The sequence below is a fragment of the Onychomys torridus genome, chromosome 11, assembly GCF_903995425.1.
Source record: "Onychomys torridus chromosome 11, mOncTor1.1, whole genome shotgun sequence".
Classification (NCBI taxonomy): Eukaryota; Metazoa; Chordata; class Mammalia; order Rodentia; family Cricetidae; genus Onychomys; species Onychomys torridus.
In genome coordinates, this window is record NC_050453.1 from 20720461 (window position 1) to 20740513 (window position 20053).

The following is a 20053-nucleotide window of genomic DNA, read 5'->3' on the forward strand; positions in this document are numbered from 1 at the left end:
TTCCTTCTCCCGTCCTTTCTGTCTCCTTAAGTAGAGGAAATATTGACTATCTCTTCATTTTGGTCAGGATGGACCAAAAAGAATTCAGTAGCTAGACTAGTAATTTTCAGGATAATGTGACTTGGTCCTAGGCATAGCATAGTCGCCCTCCCCGTCCGCTTTCTAGTCAACGGATGCCTGGGCTCACAACTATAGTTGAAAGTCTTGTTTCCCTTCTTCCAACCACCACAGCCTTTATGATCTAAACTCTCTTTGGGGGGGGGGGTGACTTAAAGTTTGGTTCAACCATATCTAAGCATTTACATTATTAAACGAATCAAATAACATTAGAAATTCCTTAATTTCTAGTTTGTCCCTATAGATATCAGAAGATTTCCATTTGTGTGTGAATAGAATGTACTGATAGTACATTTCTTTAAAGGTTGGGGGAGAGTATTTGCTGCAAAAGCAAGCTGTGTACTGGATTTGTGGAAATGAAAACTGACACCTGAATGTAAGTGGTATATACCCAGGGTCGAGGTGTACAATGAGGTAACCAACTTTAAGTGGTTAATTTCCCTAGGGTCTTCGTAATTTCTTTTGTTTTTGTTTTTCAAGACAGGGTTTCTTTGTGCGTAGCCTTTGCTGTCCTGGAACTCGCTCTGTAGACCAGTCTGATGTCAAAGTCAGAAGCTGAGTGGGTGGATATGGAAAAGAAAGAGGCAGCGGCAAGAAGAGGTACTTTTTTAATTGGTCTTCTTGCTGTACAAGGAGGATGCTAATCTTCAAATGTAATACGGTAAGCCCTGGTGAAAAGTATGAGAAGGCAAGTCTGGTGGCACAGGCTAGGCAGAGGCAGGCAGATCTCTGTGAGTTTGAGACCAGCCAGAGACAGTTTTCTAAAGTAACAAGCAACCCTCAACTTCTAGGTAAGACAGTGCCTTGGAAATCTGACCTGAAACTCTGAAAGAAAACAGGGATACTTCTACAATAGACTGTGTCTGGAAATGAAGTCATTAAGACCGATGGGGGCCTCAGCAGAAAAGCTAACAACAGAAACTGAGAATCTGAGCCCATGTAAGCTCCAAGGAATCAGCACAGGAAACTGAAGGTAAGTGCTGCTCCTCACATACACTGGACAGCACCAAGACTCTTAAGGACAGGCCAAAGTGGAATGCAGGGCTCCTAGGAAAGGAATTCCCCTTCCTCGTGAACAGGAATCATGCGAACATCCATCGAGACTACAGAAACCAACGATTCACACCAGCCCCTTTCCCACTTGGGTCCTGCTAGAGCCAAAGGGATCTGAGAAAGTGCCTTTCAACTCAGAGCAGACGTGTCAGGAATTCTCTCCACAAGTTAGTGTTGCCATCAAGATTCTTTAGCAATGGGCAGTAGTCAATGGAGAGACTCGTATCTGGCCCAAGTACTGGGAGTAAGTGCTTATTTATATGTTCAGTCCTAAATGGAACATTTATTCCAATCCCTCCCTGCCCAAAGCTCAGGAAATGTCTTGGAAGAAGGAGTGGAAAGGGCCTGAGAGTGGTGAAGTGTGCTATGAAATGTGATCTTCTGGGACATGACATGGCATCATTGCACTCATGCTCTCACAGAAGCCTAGGTTACCTGCATAAAACCTCCCTCCAGGAGATCAAGGCATGCAACAGTACAGCATCGGTGGGTGCAGCTCATGAGGCCCCACTTCTAGCCAAGGAGCTATTGGCAATTCATGACTGCCAAGGACTGTTGGGATCCTATTACTTTTTTTTTTTTAAGTTTTTAAAAGCAGATTTATCTTTAGTTATAAATTTATTTCATTTTGTGGTGATAAAGCTTGAACCCAGGGTCTTTTGTATGCTAGGCAAGCCTTTTACCACAGAGCTAGGGCCCCAGTCCTTCATTGACTCTATTACTGTTTTCAAGTTCTCTCCTGAAAATATATCATCTTCTTACCTGTGTCATTTACAGCATAAATCTCCTGATATGCTGCAAATATCAAGAACATTTAGTGATGCCAATAAGAGGCAGAAAGGGAGAAAATGTAGGAGATTTTCATAAATAGTTACTACAGGATAAGATGATAGGTCTAAATACAAATGTGTCCGTAGTCACAGTAGATGTAAACGGATTAAACCTGACATATAACCCCCAAATTCTCAGAATTACAGAAGTGGGGATCCTATTTCTTTAGGGGTGTGGCTGTGAGTAGGTGGCCTGTACACTGATGAATGAACCACACCCACTGAAGGTACCACTCACTGGACTCAGAGAACGAGAGAGAGAGAGAGAGAGAGAGAGAGAGAGAGAGAGAGAGAAGCAAGGAGAGCAAAAGTATGCATGAAAGTAGCAGGGTGTGTATTTGGGGAATGGGAGGGTAGATCGGGAGTGGATATGATTAATATATGTTATTTATATAACTGATGGTTCAAATAATAAAATTAAAAATTTTAATTAAACAGGTTTTGTGGACCATGTGATTGGTATCACACTATTATTCAAATTATGATTATAGAAAGCTTATTTGTATAGACAGTATATCTGTGTACATACATGTTCGTGTGTGTGTGTGTGTGTGTGTGTGTGTGTGTGTGTGTGTGTGTGTACATGCATGTTGAGATGAGAGGTCAACACCGAATGTCTTCCTTGATTGCTCTCTACCTTATTTTTTGAGACAGAGTTTCCCACTGAGCCTACAGTTTGCTAATGCTGCTAGACTGGCTGGCTGGCCAGTGAGTTCCAAGGGTCCTCATGTTTCTCCCTCCCCAGGGCTCAGGCGACGGGCACAAACTGCTAAGACCAGATTTTGATAAGGGTGCTGCGGATTGGAACTCAAGTCCTCATGCTTATGTGGGAAGCACGTACTGACTGAGCCATCTCCTGAGCTCCAAAGCCTGGCATTCAAAATCAAATAATGTAGCAGGAATCTTAACGAGTCTTATTAATAAAATCAAACCTGGAGCTAGTTATGGGGTGAACGCTGGAAAATCAGAGAAGCAGCAGAAACCACAGCCACTTCACCTTGCCAATTCCTCAGCTGATCCTGTTTCCTCAAACTGCAAGCCTCTGAGTCCTCATCCAAATGGATCTCACCTGACTGCTGCTAAAAGCCTAAAAGCTTAACCAGGCTCTAGTTCCTGGTCCTCATGCCTTATATACCTTTCTGCTTTCTGCCATCACTTCCTGGGATTAAAGGCAGGAGTCACCAGGCCTGGTTGTTTCCAGTGTGGCACTTGTGGCATGTCAAGGACAGACAATACTAAGGAGGAAAAATGTCATGAGGTTGGAGAAGATGAGGATGATGAAGACCGAGAGACTATATCACAGTACACAGGCCAGAGAAGTGAGTAACAGCAAATGGTGAGTAGTGAGGAGGAACATCACAGTGTAAGTGCATAAGATATCTGCCATAAGGAAACAGTTGCTGGCAAAGCAGGATGGAAGGGGAACACAAGATCTGATGGCCTCTCATCAGGAGGACGATGTCAGAAAGAGCTCGGCTCACTGCTGCTGTGGTATAAGAGTCTAAGCCTCCTGGAGGCACTGAGCAAAGCCAGGTGGTTGGAGGGTAGAGACCTGAAAGATGGTAAAGTAGCCAGAACTATATAGAACTAAAAACAAATGTACAAACACAGCCAAAATTCAAACCAGCTTCTCTGCTGAAAACCTTGAAAGAGACCTGCACGGCACACATATCTGCACACAGCAATTAGCAATGGACTGTCCACGTGAATAGCGACTTCATGGGATGCTAAGTGCTCTCAGTAAAGGGGCCTTTGGGAAACTAACTGTGCAAATCCAACGTAACAAAGAAGGGGGAAAGCAAGTACAAGCAACCCACACCATTCTCCAGTTACTACTGCAGCAGTGTTAATGAGTTGAACTCATTTTCTAGGAACTGATGCAGCACGGTGGGTTATTCAGAAACAAGCACAGTAATTTTATAATCTGAAGGTTTTTTTACTAAGACTACAGAACCAATCTGTGAGTGATTCAACATCTACAGGTTTTTTTGTTTTTAATTCTGAAATTTACCTTCAATCTATTTGCAAGTGCAAGTGAACAAGCTTTACAGGGATTCCACAAGCCAACTCAATGGAACAGTGAAATACGAGAGTTGGGGAGCTTTAAAATCGTTACACTGTGAAAGTCAATACATTTTTGTTTGAAGAAACTGATGACTAACTGTTGCTGAAAACATGAATCAATTAAATTCCTCTAGGAAGTTAGAGGAACACAGATGGTTAATCCAATTCATTTTCACTAACGCCACACAGTGTATGCTTTTCAGGGTGCTGTATCATGTGACACACTACAGCCTTCTTCCAGATTAAAGTTTGCTGGTATGTCAAGTACCACCCTAAGTGAAGATTACTAAGACTATAAAGTATGCCTTTGCAATTCAATCCTGAGAAGCGTAAATTTAGACTTCTCATTCTTTCTGCCCTACCTGCCTTCCCCCTCCTCTAAGTTGGATTAGAGCTGGTTAATTACACAGGGGTGTAGGAGTGTTTTCCTTCTAGCTTTACCCACATTTTCCTTCCTTTGAACTTCTAACAGGATTGACTTCCAAGGGTTAGCTTCATTTTAATACTCTTTTACAAACAACTCAGGATTCTTTTGTTCATTTTTCTCAACATGAAATAAAATGAAAAGTTTAAAAAAATTAACTCACAGTTGTCCATGGATATTTCAGATGCATTTAGATGTAATGTTAATCATTCAATATACTAAAGAAAAGTATGCAATGCAGCTCAATAACTCTCCCCCTCCCCACCCCAGAATCATTCTCTATTCACCCCAGAAACTCATCATAATAGGAGTATATTTTAAGACTCAGAAGCAATATATACATTTAACTAACTATACGCTGCAAAGACTTGACTCTATGAACTTAATGATAGTCAATAACCCTAAATAAACTCTATGGATTTTTGTTTTTCAAACCTCACTACAGTGGACTGCATATAGTAACTATGTGGTTTTCACGAAATCTTAATTCCTTGATAAACAGGAATCGGGTCCTCAGGATTGTGGTTTGCGAAATTAGGGTGTGTTTAGATTTGGAGACTGCCCAAAATTCATTCACATCTAGAAGGGAAAGCTCACTGCCAAACATATGCAATCAGAAAGAGAGAGAGAGGGAAAAAAAAAGATTACATTCTAAATAAGGTTTGTATAACAAATACTTCCATCTGTTTCAGAGAGATCAAATACAACTACTTTAAAACAGTCCATTGGCATTTAAGCATCTGGCAAAAAGAAAGTGTATTTACGAGAAGGCATTCACATTAACTGTATATTTTGTCCCCAAGGGTAAGTAGTGGAATGCCATGAAAGATTACCTCTCATATATTTGTTAAAAATGGAATTAAAACATTAATTTTTTTTCTAGATGAAGTTTGCATGACCCTCAAATGTCCTTACTTGTAAGGCAAAATTAAGCCTATTCAGAGATCATACAGAAAAAGAAATACCTGCTCAAGTTGCTTTATTTAAATTAATTATTATAAATAGGTCAACACAATAAAATTTAAAAGATTTCCGAAGAAAATCTATGCTAAGTCTAAGCATATGCATGGTGAACCCCTCCAGACATCCTTCATAGAAATAAGATATGTTACATGGAGTCACAAATAACATATAACTTACATGCCAGATAAGGCTATATTTCTACAAACTTGCGTCTTTTCTGATATCTATGCCCCCTGCTGCTGTCTGCCTCTCCGTTTACTTTCTGGAACCTACTGGAAGATAAGAGTGCTGGAGCACTTCGCATTTCCTTTACAAAGAATTTGGTTTAGCCTGTAGGAGGCACTAGAGGAGGTACCTCAGAAAAGGTGTTCATCTTCCCACTCCCAGGCAGTCTTGGGTGCCTTTTCTCTCTCCTGTTGCAGTACTGACCAACAGGAGAGGTATCGGAGGACAACCGGCTGCACCCTGTCACTACCCCAGCAGCATACAGTGTACAGGGCCTACTGGGAGCTTTGCAACCATGGCCTAGACTCTGACCACTGGCACTTATACCAAACCTGCCGTGGCCCACCTGGCCCCTGAGGTTTGTTCCCTGGACTTCGTAAATATACTCTAAACTCCAGGCATCTTAATAACTACAGCAATGCTGACTGTTTTAAGAATGCCATGAGTCTATCTACATACCACACAAAGGCTTGTTTCTGTCTTTTTTTTTTGGCCAGAGCTGAGGACCGAACTCAGGGCCTCGCGCTTGCTAGGCAAGTGCTCTACCACTGAGCTAAATCCTCAACCCCAAGGCTTGTTTCTTGATTATCTATTAGTAGTTGACCAGACAAACTAATAGGCTACAACTACACCTTCCTTTCCCTAGTAAGACCTGCTCACCAGCCTTGAAGGACCCCCCTTCAAAATTTCCTTCCCTAGGTATGCTTGCTTAGCCCCAAGTTATGGTGAGATTTGTCACTTTAATTCTGTATTCTCCTATCATATGAGAATTATTCATTATAATAAATTTTCCTGTTTGTATTATTCCCTGACTTCTGTTTCTTATTTGAACTTGTACTGGTAGGTTGTAAATCAACTGAAGAAGATATCCCAATAATAACCTTTGGCTTTCACACACTAATGAACACAGGAACACACACACACACACACACACACACACACAGACACACACAAACACACACAGAGACTATATTGTGATGGTAAAACTTCATGCATATACATGATGTTTTATAATGCATATTTCTGCAAGTCTGGATTTATTGTGATAGTCACATTATAGCATTATTCAAATGGTGTACAACTGTCCTAACTAGATTAATTAACTAATTGAAGTAAAGATCCAGCTGAAGATGTCCTCCACTTGAAGTCTATCATTTAGTTAGACATGCCTAATGACTGAGTAGTTTCATAAGAAAGAAAGAAAGAAAGAAAGAAAGAAAGAAAGAAAGAAACAAGTAAACATGTGTTTACTGTGCATGTATGGCTGTATTCTTGTTCACATATGTTTGAGCACATGTGTCCATGCAAGTGCATATATGCATGTGTGAATACAAACTCATATACACATAGGTGGTCATGCATGGGGAGACTCAAAGTCAATGGCAGGAGTCTTTGATCAGTCTCCACCCTGTTCTTTGAGGCAGGTTCTATCAACTGAACCCAGAGTTCTCTGATATAACTAATCTCGATGGCCAGCTTGCTCTTTGCTCTGGCAATCTACTTCTCTGCCTTCTGGGCACTGAAATTTCAGGTGGTTGCCATGCCCATCCTGCATTTACACAGGTTCTGGGGAACTCTGGTCCTCACACTTACACAGCAAATACATTTCTCCACTCAGCCATCTCCTCAGCATCCATGTTCTATTTTTACATTTGTTTCTCAATGGTGCAATGTGTTTCCAATATGGGCTACAAAAACAATAGTGTTTCACTGAGTCTGCTGCTGGAAATTAAACCTAGATAACAGGTATTTAAAAACAAGTCATATTTCTTTTTTTCTGAAATAAAAGCACATTATGCATACCAGAAAGAATGCTGATTAACATACAATTATCCAATATACCAACAACACAGGAAAATGAAATATACTCTTAGGGGGAACTATAACGAGCAGATGGCAACTACAAGATGGCATACAGGTGCTCAAGTAATATACAAGGAATTTGAGACACTGATTAGAAGTATGCTTCATGATATAAAGGGGGATGTGTTAAAATATATATTTGAATTAAATATTTAATTTGAAATCTCAAGATTTCAAGAAAGGGTTCTGGAAATATTATATAGTATGAAGCATCAGAAAACAGATTTCTCACCTAGACAAAACTAGCAATAGCAGAATCTTCTTGTTGCACCCTGTTAGGGATTTGGGTCTGTTTCATGTTTGCCTCTTACAGGAGAGGAATTGGGCTTTAAGTTGGATAAATCTGAGTCACCCAACATAGCCTGTATACTATTAGCAGCTACCCATCTCCCATCCCACCCCTATAGCACCTAGCTGTATACATGTACCTAGAACAAACTGGCATAGCTTCTAGGAACTGGTGCTTACAAAAGAAAGAGAGAAGGGAGGAGAGGGAGGGAGAGAGGGAAGGAAGGAAGGAAGGAAAGGAAGGAAGGAAAGGAAGGAAGGAAGGAAGGAAGGAAAGGAAGGAAGGAAAGGAAGGAAGGAAGGAAGGAAGGAAGGAAGGAAGGAAGGAAGGAAGGGAGGAGGGAGGGAAGGAAGGAAGGAAGGAAGGAAGGAAGGAAGGAAGGGAAGGAAGGAAGGAAGAAAGGAAGAAAGGAAGAAAGAAAGAGACTGTGCTCCAAACATCAGTGCTCTATAGTTTGACCACAGCATCTTAATACTGATCATACAGGTGCATAGAAAGGGGAAGCCATCATTGCATCTCACTTGGAGAATATCCTTCCTGACTGGCTGACATAAATTCTAAGTGTTTTAAAGGGTCATAGTTTGTTTCCATAACCCTCTTTTTCTTCCGCTTATCTTTTGAGAGCTAGCTTGTAAAAGCAAAGGCAACCTGGGGTTAGAGTTAGAAAGCGATCACACATTCCCAGAATAAGACTGACTGCGAGCTTAGAAATAAGCTTAAATTCATACCACAATCTGATTATTACCTCAAGACAACTCATCCTAGTCAAAGTCAACAACAGCAACTACAAAGCAGTGAATCCAGGGAGTGATCTGCATTATCAGATTCTAAATAAAAATAATCAAACACATTTTCAAGTAACAGGAAACTGGGGGCTATTCAAAGAGAGAAGACACTAGATAATGTGCAAGAAAAGAATTTTTAAATATCTCAAAGATGGAAGAGAGCAAGAAAAACAATGGGCAGCCAAAATGACAACATCAATAAAGAGACAGAAAAATCTAAAAAAGGGATGAAAAATGAAATTCTGGTGCTGAAAGCTATAATACCAGAGAGGAATCTTCCACTAAAGTTATTCAAAGACAAATAGATTTGAGTAGGCAGAAGAAAACCCCACAAACTTGGGCTAAGGACTATAGAGGGTAACAGGTTTGAGGAACAGAAAATGATTTAAGAAAATCAAAAGGAACATAGGGAAACTGTGGGACACAAAGAGCCAGAAGACTCAACACTTGAACCCAGGAAAAAAGGAGCAGAGAGAGGAACTGAAAAACTAATGGCTGAAGCTTTGCCAAATATGACGAACACTTAGAATATAAACATCCAAGAAGTTCAACTCCATGTAAGGTTAGAATAGTATAGTGACATTTTCAGGGACAAGAGAGGACATGGCCTCATACATATGGGCTGTCCACCTAATCTCTCTTCCCCTATAAACAATCTATGCAGCATGTCTGTCTGACATCCCCCTATTCTATAACAGGAGAGAAAGCTATGAGGGATAGGATGATGCTGGGATGTGATATATTCAGGGACACACTGGACATTGATCCAGATCTCCAGATCACTTGGGAAAATCAATTTAAGCAATGAGGAGATTTTTTTTTCCCTTTTTAAAAGTGATATCCTTATGCCTAACAAACTTCTTTAAAAACTCAATCCCCAGGCTGGAGAGATGGCTCAGAGTTTAAGGGTACTGACTCCTCTTCCAGAGGTCCTGAGTTTAATTCCCAGCAACCACATGGTGGCTCACAACCATCTATAATGAGATCTGGTGCCCTCTTCTGTATACATAATAAATAAATAAATCTTTAAAAAAAATAATAATAACCTCAATCCCATGCCTGTTCTTTTCTCTGCCAATAGGCAGGTTCAGTTTTCTGAAAAATCAATACAGACAGACATACTTTTCCTCACTCCTTTCTTTCATTCATACACACACACACACACACACACACACACACACACACACACACACACACATATATAAACCCGAGAGTTTCTACTCTGTCTCAACTTACCACGTATATTGTTTATTAACTTGTGGCTGGGACAAAAGGAAGGAGATGCTTACTTTGGCTTAATTTAAAGTTCATCGTGGTGGGGAAGTCATGGCGGTAGAAGATTGCAATGGCTGATCACATTGGATCCACAGGCAGAGAGCAGAGAGTGAAGAATGTTGGTGCTCAGCTTAATTCACCTTTTTATAAAGTTCAGAATCCTAGGCCATGGATTGGTACTTCTCATATTTAGGGTGGGCCATATCACCTCAGTCAATCCCACAGAGAAACTCCCCTGAATACACACCCAGAAGTTGTTGCCATGGTGATCCTAAGTCCAAGCAAGTTGATCATCAAGATTCCCCAACCTTTCCTGTGATTGGGTATCATGATAACTTGAAACAAAAGAGACCCACATCAAGATACATTGTAATCAAACTCTGGCACAGAGAATCTCTCCACTAGGAAAAAGGAGCAACACGCAATACACAAGAAGACAGGGTACGGTTATCAGCACATTTCACGTGGTATAACTGTGAAGTTAGAAAGTGGTGAGCTGTTCCATTTAAAAGCTAAGGAACACTAAATAATCAGTCAAGAATCTTATACACAGCAAAAATATGCCCCCCAAAGTGAAAAAGAAGTTAAGATATTGTCAGATAAAAGCTGCAGGAATTCACTAGTGAGAACTCCCCTTTAAAATTGTTCAATTCAAGGGGACTGCTACAGAAGGAGACAGAGTGGCAGACGTCAAAACCATGAAGAAGTAAAGACATTACAACCACCAGCACCTCAGCCATGTCAGCTCCCATAACCAGCCCTTCTCAAGTGAATATGGCAAAGCAAATTCTCTGTGTGACCATGAAATATCAGGTCCCCAGAGATCATGTGAGTGGGGGAAGCACAGCTATACTACACAAAAGCCTCAGCTACTTTCCAGGAATGGCAAGGAAAATATTTTCCTCTTTCCACTTGTTTTTCTGGTTTTCTCAAGTCATAGAAAAAAAAAATAATAACAAGAGCAAACACATTGCTTCATATGGAAAATATTATTCCACATTAGTTGCATAATGATAATGTGATCTTGGTTTTATGTTCAGTGTATTTATATTCAGATTCACATACAGCAAAGGGAAGCATGAAGGGAGGGGGGTAGCTTTTCTCATGTGAAACAAATTGTCCTAAAGTTTAATAGCTCGAAACTTTATTTTAAAATTCCCCTAATTCTTCTGGTCTAGGTCAATTTGTCTTGGAGTTGTGTTCAGATAGCAGACACATATGAGTGGATCCATGTGCCTAACCTATAACTGTGTTTGGTAGTTGGCAGTCTGCTGAGACTGCAGCATGAAGGGTAGAATTCCTGGATTGCATGTTCAGTGCATCCTCAGTGCTATTAGATTGTGCCAAGTTGTTTTCACGGGGGTTAGACCATAATATATATAACACGTACTTTCTTTTGACTTCACAGTTGTTTTTCTTAGTTTTGAAAAACCATCATACTTTTTGATTGGAGATTTAAGAAAACTTATCTCATTGATGTCTTACTTTATTTTGCATGTTGACTATTCAGAATACAAGCTTTTTCAAATGTTTATTAGACAGACACGTTTATTTCTCTTTGAACTGTCTCTATATTGTCTACGAATTTCTCTTTGGCGATGTCTCAAAAATGTAAACATTTTTATATGTTCCAGCTCCTAACATTTTTTTTCTTTCCCTATTATGAAGACAAGAGTCTTACTATGAAGCATTAGAAATTTCTTGATTGACCATTGGGTTAAATGTTAAAAGTGTCTATGTGTCAATCTTTTTGGCTTAACCATAACTTACTAAATTTGAAGTAAAAGTTATCAAACTTGAAAAATATATGATTTTTAAAACTTTAATTTTTCCTATCCCCCAAGAAAAGGAGCTTGGTCCTACTTCAACTTGGTGTGCCATGCTTTGTTCAAGCCCATGAGAGGCTTGCCCCTTTCTGAATGGAGAGGGAGGAGGAGGGGATGGGGAGGCAGGTAGATGGTAGGGTTGTGGGGGGGGGGGCGGGGCAAGAGGAGAGAAAAGAGGAAAAACTGTGATTGGATGGGTTGAACAGATGAAGACAGATAAGGAATGTAACAGTCAGTGAATAATCCAATACAGTCATACTGAAAGCCAAATGATTAACTGGATCTCAGGAACTTGTACAAAATACCATCTGTAGCATGTGAAACTTAGAAACCCAAAGGAGAGTAGTAAGAAAAGAGTGTAGAAAATAACATTTGGAGTTTAAACATTAAAGGATGAAAATTATTAAACATGAAATACGCAGAATTACAAAATCAGGAAGTCAGGCTGGAAAGATGGCCCAGAGGTTAAGAGCACTGATCGTTCTTCCAGATGTCCTGAGTTCAATTCCCAGCAACCACATGGTAGCTCACAGCCATCTGTAATGAGATCTGGTGTCCTCTTCTGGCCTGCAGTCATACATGTTGTATACATAATAAATAAATAAATCTTTAAAAAAATCAGGAAGTCCATCAAGTCCATTGAGAATATATCCAAAAAATGAACGCCAACTATATCATAATGAATCTGATTAAAGCAAGATGAAGTAGAAACTAAATCAACAAGAAGAAGGAAGAGACCACTTTGCTCTCAGAACAGCAATGATGGCAGGCATAATGCAGACACACCAGAAACAATGGAGGCCAGAGAATGATGTAAATTCCTACTATGCTGAAATTAATTCTTAATTCATAATTCTCTATCCAGCAAAAACATGTCATTTAAATATGAAAATGAAATAAAAAACATGCCAAGGTAAAAGAACATCAAGAAAATTCACCATTGAAAGGATCTATGTCCAAAAAAACGAGAAAATATTTCCTTAGGTGAAGGGTAAAGATGCTGGGAAATCTAAGAGTGAAGAAAGAGCTTTCAAATGGGGAAATGATGGCAAATATAAGAGTATATACCTGTTAAATATGTTTGAGATTTTACTGTGATTATATCACAATGAAAGTAATGTGAACTGTATGTGTACATAGATGTTCATATCTGCCAGTGAGGGTACAAGACTACCACTTAATGACACACAGAGATTCTTTTAAAGTCCAGGACTATTAAGTAAAAACTAAAACAATGGTACCATGTGGCTGGGGTGTATCCCCTATGTCCTGACTCAACAGGAGGTGGCCACAGTGTTATGGATACTAAGCAGTTGTGCGGCCAGACCTCAGATCAAAGAGGAGGGCCACAGTAATCAGTCAAGCTGAGCCTGCCCATGGTCATTTCTAGGTAGACTGTCTACGATCACAAGCTACACAGTGAAGCCAGAAAATGTGTGAAAACCAGAAAGCATAAAAACAAGACACCTTTGAAAGCAATGAACAAAGTTTTAGCAATGGACCCAAAGAAAAAGATATCTATGAAATGACAAAAAATATTTAGAATAGTTTCCATTAAGTCCAATGAACTACAAGATCATACAAATAGCCGGGCAGTGGTGGCGCATGACTTTAACCCCAGCACTCAGGAGGCAGAGAACGGCGGATCTCCGTGAGTTTGAAGCCAGCCTGGTCTCCAAAGCGAGTTCCAGGAAAGGCACAAAGCTACACAGAGAAACCCTGCCTTGAAAAAACAAAACAAACAAACAAAAAAGAATATAAAAATAAATAACATACCAACAAAACTAAATCTCTAACACAGAACTAAAAATATTTTTGAAGAAAACCCAAGAGATGAAGATTGCCATAGGCCGCTCCAAAAACAGGGTCCTCACTGTACAATCAGTTCTGAGGCAATGGTTTCAATTAGGAACAAAAGGGAAAGAGATAAAGAATGAAGACAGCCCACACGAGTTAAAGGATGCCACCAAGAACAGAAAAAGTACAAAGGGTAATAAAGCATATTTATTGAAAGAATGGCTTATCTGGGCAAAGAAATCAATATCCAGGTAGAGGAAGATCAGAGAATTCAAATCAAAGAGAAGCCCACAAAGGCAAAGAAAATCAAGAGATTAGAAACATACAGAGGGGTGGTCAGGGGTGGTGAGATGGCTCAACAGGTAAATGCACTTGCTGCCATGCATAATGACATGAGTTTGATCCGCAGAACTCAAATGATAGAAGGAGAGGACTTAATCCTATTAAGTTGCGCTCTGGCCTCCACACACAAGTAGTGGTATACAAATACAGAGAGAGAGAGAGAGAGAGAGAGAGAGAGAGAGAGAGAGAGAGAGACAGAGACAGAGACAGAGACAGAGAGACAGAGAGAGAGACAGAGAGAGAGAGACAGACAGACAGAGAGAGACAGAGAGAGACAGAGAGAGACAGAGAGACAGAGAGACAGAGAGACAGAGAATAAGCAGATATAAAACAAACAACAACAAAAAATATTCAAAGTGAAAAAAATGCCAACCAATAGTATTTCACCCCTAAAAGCCATCTTCCATAAGTGAAGGAGAAATAAAACTATGGTATGGGGATACTTTGCTTTAATCCTATAATCCTAGCACTCACTTGAAAGGCAGAGGTGGGTGGATCTCTGGGGCATCAAGGCCAGCCAGGACTACACAGGGACACCTCATCTCAGACACCAAAACAGCACCACCAACAAATTAAAACAAATAAGCAAACAAGAACCCAACTAAAATCCTGACAAACCCACGCTCAACCTGGGCCCTATGGGAATTATCAAAAATAATTCTTTAAGATAAAGGAAAAGATACTAATAAACAGCATAAAGTACACACAGGCACACACAAGCACAAAAGTCGATGGTGTAACTAAAAGTCTCAAGCAGTACACAGGGAGTCTTCAATGATGCTGTGGAAAGGAAAGTATGAAAGTTCCCACACAAAACTACTCATGATTATTGTTAACAATAACCAACAAGGGATACACATTACCAAGAAATGCGTACAATTGGTGAAGACTTAACCTACAAAATATACAAGAAATTCAACATCTAAATAGAAGAAAACAAAATAGCCAATTGAAAAAGGGACCAAGGATCTTAATAAATAGTTCTCAGGACATAGAATTATCCAACAGGCATATGTTCAGCCTTACTATTCATCAGAGAAATATAAACTGAATTCATAATTCTCCCAGAATAGCAATATGTAAAAAGAAGAAAGTCTGTGAATACTGAATACTGTGTGTGGTGGCATGAATTAGGACTGCCATAATGGTAAACTGCATAGATATTCCCCAAAATCTATTGTGTGAAGTCAGCACATTATCTAGTAATCTTGTTTCTAGACACTGGCTCAAAAGATTTTACACTAGAATGGTTAGGAGGCATCTATCTGTGCTCCCATGGTCACTGAATCACTATTCAAAATGCTCAAATTAATGGCATCATACTGTGTCTAAAAGATGAATGAATAAAACTATAACACACACACACACACACACACACACACACACACACACACACACACACACACACAGCTAACCTTGCCAATTCCTCAGCTGATCTTGTTTCCTCAAACTGGAAGTCTCTGAGTCCTCATCTGAATGGAACTCAGCTGAACTGCTGCTCAAAAGCCTGAAAGTTTAATCAGGCTAGTTCCTGGTTCTCATGCCTTATATATCTTTCTGCTTCCTGCTTTCACTTCCTGGGATTAAAGGCATGTGTCACCATGCCTGGTTGTTTGCACTGTGGCTTTGAACCCACAGAAATCCAGATGGACCCCTGCCTCCTGAATGCTAGGGTTAAAGGCATATGCTACCACTGCCTAAACCTATGTTTAATATAGTGGCTGTTCTGTTCTCTGACTCCCAGATAAGTTTATTGGGGTGCACAATATATCAACCACACATGAATAACTTTAAAAGCATCATCTTTCAAGTCAGCCCTGAAAACCTTGAGATCATACATTTCTCCAATATGTTCCTAGAAAGTATTATGAACACATAAAACCCTACTGCACATAGACTGAGTTTCCTCAGATGACATTAAAACAGCCAGTTCACATGTGAACATACACATGTACTGAGCAGATCACACAAAAGAACTACTACTCACATTCTCATAGAGAGCTTGAAGGGTCTCCAGGTCAACCACGGAATTGTCCAAGTTCACAACAGCTGTGGGGGAGGGGGAGGCAAAGAAAATAATGTAAATTACCATATGACAGCTGTGAAATGATGTTTAGCCATGTCAGGCAATGTGTTCATGACCAGAAGTTGGAGTGCACATGAACTTGAACTTCAGTGTGGATGCTTGGCCACTCCAAAGACCATGTCCTATGAATTTCAATGGCTCAGGTGTCAAATTTTAAAATATTTCACTTGTTCTATGTGCTGGCTAGTTTTAGGTCAACTTGCCATAATCTAGAGTTTTTGAGGTGGAGGGATCCTCAGCTGAGAAAGTGCATCCATAAGATCAGGCTATAGGAAAGCCTATGGAGAATTTTCTTAATTAGTGATTGATGCAGGAGGACCCAGCCATTGTTGGTGGGGCCATTCCTGGGCTGATGGTCCTGCCATCTATAAGAAAGAAGGTTGAGTAAGCCATAGGAAGCAAGCCAGTAAGCATCATCCCTCCACGGCCTTTGCATCAGCTCCTGCCTCCAGGTTCCAGTCCTGCTTGAGCTCCTGTCCTGACTTCTTACAGTGACAGCCAGTGGTATAGGACTGTAAGTCAAATAACTTCCTTTCCTCTCTAACTTACTTTGGGTATGGTGTTTTATCACAGCAACAGTAACCCTAAGTAAGACATTACAAATACTACATCCCATGAGGATTGCTCAAATTTTAGAAGAAGTATAAACAGGTCTTTCACTGTTCAACTAAATACATTTGATTTTTTTTTTCTGTGTACTACTAAAAGGTAGGCAGCTCATTCCTTGAATCACTGTGTCCTAGTTTAATGCCAATAACTGTTCATGCATGCCAGCTTACCCAAAACATCTGGTGGTGAAGGTATTGTTTGGTGTTTATATTAAGATGATCACAGACAAAATAGGTCATCATTACTCAGGAATGTGCTCCTTGAATGATCTGGTAGGTGGGTGGGGGATTCAGAATGTTGTATTTTGAATTGGGTGGATTCATTATAAGTTCATTAAAACTAATCTGTTTCCTATGGGCTTTTAAGACTGGAAATGAGGGAAAATTGTCACAAGGGACTTTTGCCAAGGAGCCACTGCAGAAGCACTCATGAGATTAAAGATTTCCAGGGGAAAAATCACAGTGTGGATAATCACAATTTTGATATATTTATTTTGATAACTAAGGCAATTTACTATGTCTTTCCCCTTCACAACTTAAAGTACACATTTACTAGTTGATACTGGCAAAAGTCCCAAGAAAGAATTAAGAAAGAAAAGTGGAAATTGAAGTACAGGATGGACGAGAAATCTAACCAAGGTAAGTAATGTAACAGGTCTGGGACCAGAGCCCAAATTCACCAACAAATGTTTCACCAAGTAGAATATGATATTTCCACTCTAATAATAATCCCCTCAATTTAAAAATTAGTGTTCCTATATAAATCAAAGAGGAAGATTTTTAGCCAAATTCCCTTATTTGAAATTACACCAAACAGCACAAATTACTAAAATTAAGAGATTAATTCATATTATTTGTTGAGATAATATATAACAAAATATATGAAGCAATAAAAACAGCTAATTCATGTATGAAATTTTCTCCTTTAGTTTTATAGTTTAGTCTAAGGAAAATCTAAATGAATCTAGCCTAAGTAATTTTGTATTTCATTAGTGAGTAATCACGCTAGAAATTTTTATATTTCTTTGATGACATAGTGAGAGACTTGTGGGAAAAATACAAAGGAAGTATTAATATTAACTTAAGTATAAGATTTCACACTCAGAACATAATAAAGTCATTCATATTCAAGTAAAACTCACATTTGTCCTTTTACTATATCCATCATTTTCTGTAATTATTAATTTTTAAATGAAGATTGGTGAATCTTTTGCCAAATGAACAAGAAGAAGAAGTGATCCAAACTAACAAAATAGAGATGGAAGAGGAGACAGTACCAAGGACATAGGAAATTCAGAGAATCACGGGAAATCCAGAGCATCAGATCACATTCTAAAATTTTGTATTATACCAGCCTGGGAAATCTAAAAGGAATGAATGAATGTCTAACTCTATATGACCTACCAAAGTTAAACCAATGAGGCAAGTAATTTAAATAGACTTATACCATCCAGTGATACAGAAGCAGTAATTTTCCAAATTCTTTTTACAATAGTAATAATACCCCAATACCAAAACCACACAACAACTCAAAGAAAGTTATAGGCCAATATCTCTGATATGCAAAATTGTCAGTGAAATATGTGTAAAATAAATTCAATCATCACATAGATACAAATATTGGCAGTGAAATACTTGCAAATTAATTCAATCATCAAAAGGCTTTCCATCATGATGGTAGGTTTTATCCCAGAGATAAAGAAATGGTTTGTCATATATAAATCAACAAACATAATCCATCACATGAATAGAATAAAAGTCAGAAACCATATGATCATCTACCTCATGAGATGCATAAAAGGCCTTTGGAAAAAATCCAATATTCCTTTATGATAAAAGTCCTGGAGAGACTAGAGACACAGGGCATATATCTCAATGTAATTGTTAATTTCATTAAAATTTTACATCCAGGTATATATTGTATGTTGAATATATTTTCCCTCATTCTATTTTGCCCCTTTTCTTGTCCCTCCCATCTTTGTTCTCCCCTGTTTCTCTAGAGTTTATATACATATATATGTGTGTGTGTGTGTGTGTGTGTGTGTGTGTGTGTGTGTGTGTATGGCTTTATATAGCGATGTACAATTGAATAACTACAAATGACAGGAAAACATACAATGTTTGTCACATAATTTACTAAATATGACTGCTTCCAGTCATATCCATTTTCCTGAAATTACACAACTTCATTCTTTTTATTGTGGCCACAAACTTACATTTTTAAAAAAATCTATTCCTTGGTTTTCGACACCTACATGAGTTCCATTACTTGGCTATTGTGAAAAGTACTGCAATAGACATTGGTATACAAGTATCTCTGAGACATGGTAGCTGGGTCACATGATAGATCCACTTTTAGGTTTTTGAAAAGTCTCTGGATTTACATAGTGGCTAGCATAGTGCACATTCCCAAAAGCAGCATATACAGGTTCCCTGTTGTCCACATCCTCACTAGCATTTGTTATTTATTGATTTTTTTTTTAATAATTGCCTTTATAGATGGGAGTAAGGTGGAACCTCAGTGCAGTTTTACTGGTGAAGGAAGGCACATGGGGTGTACAGGTACATATGCATGAGTATGCAGCTATGTGGGAAGGTAAGGGAATCTCTTTAGGTGTTGTTTCTCAGGTACCATCTATCTTAATTTTTTGAGACTGCATCTCACACTACTACTACTAATACTTTGAACTCAAGAAGTAGGCTGAGCTAGATGGCCAGGAAGCCTCAGAGACACCTATCTTCTCCCCATGGCTAGGCGTATAAGCACGTGCCACTACGATTTTTGTCTAATGTGTGTTCTGGGCATTGAATTCAGATCCTTACGTTAGCAAGGCAAGCAGGTTTCTCTCTGAGCTACTTCTTTGGCCCTCAATTGAGTTTTTATTAATTTTCAAATTCCTTTTATTGTTTTTTGAGATTAATATAATTATATCACTTCCCCTTCCCCTTTTTCTCCATCCAAACTCTCCCATGTACCTCTCTGTGCTCTTTTTTTAAATTTATGACATCTTTTCCTTAATTATTTATATATATACATGTGTGCATATATATATACATATATAATTTCTTAATATATAAGTAAAACATGTTTACTATGTTTAAGGTTCCTTGTATGTGTGTTTTCAGGACAAACCATTTAGTATTATTAGGAAGTTCTAACAGTCCCGGGGAAAGACAATTTCTCCTGTTCTCAGGATTACTCAGCTACCTCCTGAGGGCTCCTTCAAGATTAAGCCCAGCAAACTCCAAAACTAAGTTTTAAAAGAGAAGGTGCCAAACTGAATGGTATGGAAGAGGAAGAACATTATAATGAGGTACTAAAAGAGACAGTAGTGGTATGCTATCTTTCCTAAAGCGAGTCTAATTTTCTTAATCTTTTTTTCTTTTTAAACTATTTTCTTCATGTTTATCTTCTAAAACTTTGAGTAAAACATTCCACTTATAATACCATGCTTTTATGTTTGAAGGACTCCTTTGTGTACTACGGATGATGCTAGAGTCATCCA

General features: G+C 39.0%; 1 protein-coding gene across 1 annotated transcript in view; it reads right to left on the reverse strand.

The window, feature by feature from the left end:
- The window catches only part of Fmn2 (formin 2), a 351969-nt gene that overhangs the window by 180298 nt on the left and 151618 nt on the right, over window positions 1-20053 (reverse strand). The window contains exon 8 of the mRNA XM_036202265.1: window positions 15841-15902. Coding sequence (XP_036058158.1) covers window positions 15841-15902 — 62 coding nt within the window. The remainder of the gene's footprint in view (window positions 1-15840; window positions 15903-20053) is intronic.